Source organism: Chelonoidis abingdonii, chromosome 5 (assembly GCF_003597395.2).
Source record: "Chelonoidis abingdonii isolate Lonesome George chromosome 5, CheloAbing_2.0, whole genome shotgun sequence".
NCBI lineage: Eukaryota > Metazoa > Chordata > Testudines > Testudinidae > Chelonoidis > Chelonoidis abingdonii.
In genome coordinates, this window is record NC_133773.1 from 123,087,801 (window position 1) to 123,093,800 (window position 6,000).

Genomic DNA, 6,000 nt, shown 5'->3' on the forward strand with positions numbered 1-6,000 from the left:
AGGTGATGCAGCAAATATTTCCTCCCATTTTAACAGATGGAGAAATTGAAACACATAGGTAAGTGACTGGCCCAAGGCTACCACAGACATCCCAGGTAACCTTGGGCAAATCATTTCACTATCTACCTCTTCTGAAGACCAGTAGAAGGACTATGTTCTGCTTAAGCCCTCAAAACCGGGCTTCAGTGGAACTTGAATTGGCTTGGAGCAGCCTCTCAGCATAGCTGTTAAATTCAGTGTAAGCCGTCAAATCATCTGTGATCACAAGGATTTGGACTGACACAAAGATCAGAAATTTATCACCTTGATAAACACTTTTAGGATATTCTTCCTAATAGGAGGGGGAGGAGACAATCTTTTCGTTCACATCCCAGCACCGGTGTATTCTGTCAAATACAGATAAGAGTGTCTACTCAAAAGAGGGTCAGGACTAGAAGAGCAAGACTGATATAGGTAAGGATTGAGGGGCTGGATTTGCAAACACACCAAAGTAACATAGCAGCACAAGACCCATGGATATTGTGGTCCTAAATCACGTAAGTGCATAGGCAGAGTCTTGGGTAGAAGATTGCACTTACCCTCTCTCCAGTATGCCTGGCTCAAGTGAGCAGTATTATTTCTTCACTTTCACTAACAATTTGAAAATTTGAGAAAGAAAAATCTATGCTTGTATAATTACCAAAGAATTCAAGTACAGTCTTAAGAACATGGAACAACACAACAAGCTAACCAAACACCTTTTTGCTAACAGATGCTGAAAATGAGCTAGAGACAATAAGGATTGGTCGGCTTCCCTCATTCCAACTTACTTGCTGATGTACTCTGCATTCAGAAGTTTGCCACATGTCTTGCATTTAAAACAGCCCAAATGCCAATGTTTGTCCAAGGCTACCAACGACTGTCCATTTTTTATTTCTGAACCACAGCCCCCGCAATCTGTAAAAGAAAAATCCTTTGCAAAATTAACCATATGCTTTATGCATAACTGATCATGAGCATGCAACAGTACAGGTTACTGAAAGACAAGTATCCATTGGTGTTATCATAGTAACTGCACAAGGAAGTTTTGAATCTCATTACCTGCTTCCCCCCCCATGTGTGCTTCATTCTGGTTGGCAAGTTGGATAGATATATCATCACTGACAGGGTGACTACTTAAAAGAAACATTAGTTTTTCTAATGATGTGGATTTTGTAGGTACTTTAATACATTTACAGTGTATGTATACAATATGCAGTATTGCCAACCCCAAGCTTTTCAAAACTTGTAAGTCAGGTCCTCCAAAAGTTATGGAATTCTCCAAAAACAATCCAATTTTTTTAAATAATAAATTTCAGCTTCTTATTATTTGTCCTGTTTTTTGAGTCTTTAGGTTACACAGGTCATGTTTTAAGGCTTTTTTATGCAACCATGGGGGTCAGAAACTTACTTAAAAATAGGAAAGCTGAAAGTTTCATGTAATAGCTTGCCTCCAGGAGCTGGAGCTTTAAGAAAAAACACCAAGTTTCATAAGACTCACTATCAAAACATGAGAGTTGGTAACATAGGATGTACCACATGTAAAAGTCAATCACTAGCTACATATTTTTTACTTATTTATAAAATGCACTTACCAACATTAACGAAGTTCTAAGCATAAATACAAAAATTGCAGCATCACACAACTTTTTAACATTAGCAAACTAGGCTATGTCCAAGTAGCACCAGACCCCACCTACACTCACTCATTCCAGCTCAAAGATTCAGGGTACAATTTAAAAAGTAGGTTTTTAAAGCTTCCAAGTCCTTATTTAGGCACCCAAATAAGTGATCTGATTTACTTAAGTGAAGACTATCCAGCTGCTCCCACTGAATTCCCACTAAGCAAATTCATCACTCAAATTTAGAAGAAAAATATGGAGCATTTTTTTTCGGTTTGAGGCTAGGTCTAACTACAGACTTATGTTGGTATAACTATGTTGCTTGGGAGTGTGGAAAATCCACAGTGATGCAGTTATACTGACCTAACCACCAGTGTTGATGGGAAGGTTTCTCCTGTTGACACAGCTACCGTCTCTCAGGGAGGTGGAGTACCTATGGCAAGGGGAGAAGGTCTCATCGACATAGGTGGCTTCTTCACTAAGTCCTATAGCAGCACAGCTGCACCGCTGCAGCGTTGTATGTGTAGACAAACCCTAAGTGCAGGGCCGGTGCAACCATTTAGGCGACCTAGGTGGTCGCCTAGGGTGCTGGGATTCGGGGGGCACCATTTTCTTCGGCAGTGACCACAGCGGCCGGATCTTTGGCCACCCCAGTTGCTGCCGGCATTTAGGTGGAGGGAGCTGGGGCAGGGGAGCACGGGGAAGGCCGCCTGCAGCAAGTAAGTGACGGGGGCAGCACGCAGGGGAACTCTCCGCCCCAGCTCACCCCTGCCCTGCCTCCTCCCCGAGCATGCCGTGGCTGCTTCACTTCTCCTGCCTCGGAAGTGCTCGTGAGCGGAGCAGGGGTGAGCTGGGGCAGGAGGGGGTGCCTCAGGGTGGAGGGTGGGGAGCTGCCACAAGGGGGGTGCCTCAGGGCAGAGAGGGGGGGGCTGCCGTGGGGGGGGGCGCCTCAGGGCGGGGACGCGGGGGAGGGGCGCAAGGTGGAAGTTTCACCTAGGGCGCAAAACATCCTTGCACTGGCCCTACCTAAGTGAAGTAGTAAGGAGGTTTATACTGAATCAGCGCATCTTCTGATATTACCAGCTCAGTCTGAACATTGAGTAAATAAGAAAAACTTAGCTTCAAGTCTCTAGGAGCAGATGAAACTTGCCATAAAAGTTTAAAAGCAACAACAAACATGCAAGTAGATAATCACTATGAAGAGCTGCATCAAAGCAAAACAATTTGCAAAGGACTGGAACTGGGCAAACATGTGGCCTTGGGGAGCACTCTCAGCTCTTCCCAGGGCAAATCTCGTGGTACTAATGTAAAAAAGGAGAATGATACCAGCCTAGAAAAACACCATCACTTCTAATTAGCAGGCAAAATACAAGGTACTCTTCCTCATTCACTACTTTCAGAGACCCATAAAAGTCTCAAGCTAACGAAAGCTTCCACTGCTTAGGAGTGCAATAAAATAAAAGAGGACTAGATGTTCCCAGTTATCTTGTATTCAGGTCAGTACTATTAAAACAGTAATGTCTCAATAGATTTAAATGGATTCAAGAGGCAGTGGTGCTCAGAGTGGAATATTTTAAGAGGCAGAGAAGATACATTAGTGGTGTGTTTTTATTTTCAGAGGGGACTACTTTCACGATTGGGAGTGTGGTATCAGGACTCCAATATACCCAAAGCATAATGCTCGTGCTTAGTTCTGGGATCAAAATAATACTTATAACAGAGTGCTCATATAACATGTCTCACCTTTGAAGCATAACCCACTGATAAGTGTGTGTTACAAGTCCCTCTCGGGGCCAATTCACAGACAACACAAGTTTTTACAGCCCCCAGTTATGGAGCTTCAGCTCAAGCTGTAGCAGCTCCTTCATTTAGTTCAGGAGGTCCCTAGTTCAATCCCCAGCATGTTCACCAAGATGGTGGCTATCACATAGCACTTTTCAAACATTAACCAGTTAATGCATAACGCCATTCTTGTGCTGTATGCAACAGGCAATTATCACTAGGCAGAAAGGTAAAAATGTCTTTCCGAAAGCCTCAGAGACAGAAGTTCAAAGCTCCCAGTCCTATCCTCTCCAGGTGCTCCACTGGATTTAGTAAGATTTCCATGAGGTTGGCACTCAAGATTCATACTGTGACAGTTCACATAATGAGGGATTCAAGCCCCAGTGCATCAGCTTAAAAAAAAAAAGACATGAATTCAATTAAAGGTATTTTCAAAGGGGTTGCTACTGCTGGCTGTGCTATGGGAGGGTGAGATCATGTGGGTTGGAGAAAAGATGCATGTGTTTCTATTAACTATTAAACTATTAGTTACAGTTAAACTATTCCTGAATCAATGCTCATCACTGATGAGAGAATTCAAATCCACACCATTGAAAGGGAAAGCCAGTCACAATGTCTCTTCTGTGCTGGGACAGTATCTTTGTCTGTATTTGCATAGTATTCAGTACAAGAGGGTTATCATCCTGACTGTGGTTTATAGGTGCTACTGTGTAATAATCAGGGTAAGTCAAAATGTGTCAAATATTAAAAAATGTAACGCAAATTTTATATTTCAATGAAGAAAAAGTGGCAAACATTTTCACAGTTCTGGCTCCCCTCTCCCACCACTCCCATTTTTTGATCAGCTAGATCAATAATCGTAAGAAAAGAGACATCCAGCTAAGGAGCAAGAACGTCAGTCTGGTTAAACAATAGCTATAAAAGAAGACAATTGACAGTGATTCTGAAGCTGCACAAATCCCCATGATTAAACGATGGCCTACTATAGCCTGTCAAACCTGCAGTCCCTTGAAAGCAGAATTGGAAGGAGAAATAAATCAGGGAGCTCTCGAGGTTTACCAGCAGCATTATCTGGAATATATTAATGAGAAAGAAGAAAGCATAAAATCTAGGGTGTGATGACAGATTCAAGTCTTTAAGCAGTAAAGGAACAAGAATATATTGATGTATTTTCAGAAGATAAGCTTAAAAATTGTTAAAATATGCAGAGATTGTGAGAAAAAGCAATAATCTAGTTATAAACAAAGTGATACTAGCATCAGTATCCCAGTAATCTCCCTTCTCTTCTATGCGAGCTCAGTTATTATTGGAGGAAGTTATTAAAGACAGTTTGAGAAACAAAAGGCAGAACCAGGAGTCATTTAGAGATATCTAGAGTCATTTAGAGACATCAGAAAGGAAAACAACAAGTCCTTTAGGGAGTGGAAAAAAAGATGCACAAAGCCACTCAAAATCCAGGAAGACTGTTGCTGGTAAAGTGATTTCAAATCAGAGGAGTCCATTATAAATTTTTGAAAAACTGACTTTCTTAGCGTAATTTCTGTTTAAAATACAAGGTGCATTTAGTTGCTTAAATGTAATATTAATAAGCCTACAAACAAGATAGCCTAAAGAAGTGTAATAGTATCAGCATTTTAATGAGCACAGAATTATAGCAGGTGATGTTCGTTTGCCTTTGGTGGATTTGTGAAGCATAAGGAAAGCTATAATGTGCCTCTTTAAGACCATTATGCTGAACCCCAGCACAGCTTGAAATCAGCCTAGGGCAAAAATCTTTAGAATGTGGAGCAGATTGCTGGAGCTCTGCTAATAAATTAACCCCACACTTGGGTGTGTGCCCAGACCTACTCCCACAAAACACTACACACCTCAGTATAGGTTCTCTAATAGAAAGCAGTAATCTGTTTGGGAACCTGCACATGCCAGGGATTTTACTTGGTAATCTAATTTGATCTCATCTGTAGAATTTTATTTTTACAGACTTAGTACAACACAGTGTATTTGGCTGTCATTCACTCTACATCTTACTCAAGCTTTTGGCTGGCTGAAAAGCATTTTTGGGTGTATTTCTTTTAACAGCTCTTTTTCCTATTAAATTTTGGACAATTGAAAACAAATACTGCAGTTGCTATGCCAACTATGCCTGTTTATGTAAGTCCTTGTCTACTTGCCTCTGAGGTAACATCCTTCGCTGACTCATTTCTTTTCAACCAATAGGTCTGTGTAGGATACAAATGAATTTGCTGATATATTTTGATATATTCTCCTTAATACACATTGTCAGAAAAAGTTTTACAGAGAGAGTCCATCAGAAATTAAAGAGAAAAGGAAGGTGTTTAATCATATAACAATTAAAGATGCAGTGGCGCAGGATGGGAGCAGAGAGACACCACGTCTACACTACCTGATTAATTCGAATTTGTTTAAACCGATTTTATAAAACTGATTTTATAAAATCGATTTAGTGCGTCCACACTAGGATCCTTAAATCGAGTGTGTGCGTCCATGGTCCAAGGCTAGCGTCGATTTCAGGAGCGGTGCACTGTGGGTAGCTGTTCCACAGCTATCCCATAGTTCC

The 6,000-nt window shown here is 41.2% G+C and overlaps 1 protein-coding gene across 7 annotated transcripts in view; it reads right to left on the minus strand.

The window, feature by feature from the left end:
- The window catches only part of ABLIM2 (actin binding LIM protein family member 2), a 239,178-nt gene that overhangs the window by 123,778 nt on the left and 109,400 nt on the right, over window positions 1-6,000 (minus strand). For 6 of the 7 annotated variants that reach the window (XM_032767238.2, XM_032767236.2, XM_032767235.2 and 3 more), the window contains exon 5: window positions 810-936. In XM_032767238.2, the coding sequence (XP_032623129.1) occupies window positions 810-936 (127 nt within the window). Of the gene's footprint in view, window positions 1-809; window positions 937-1,429; window positions 1,459-6,000 lie in introns of those variants that run through there. The other variant, XM_032767239.2, reaches the window with a different exon arrangement.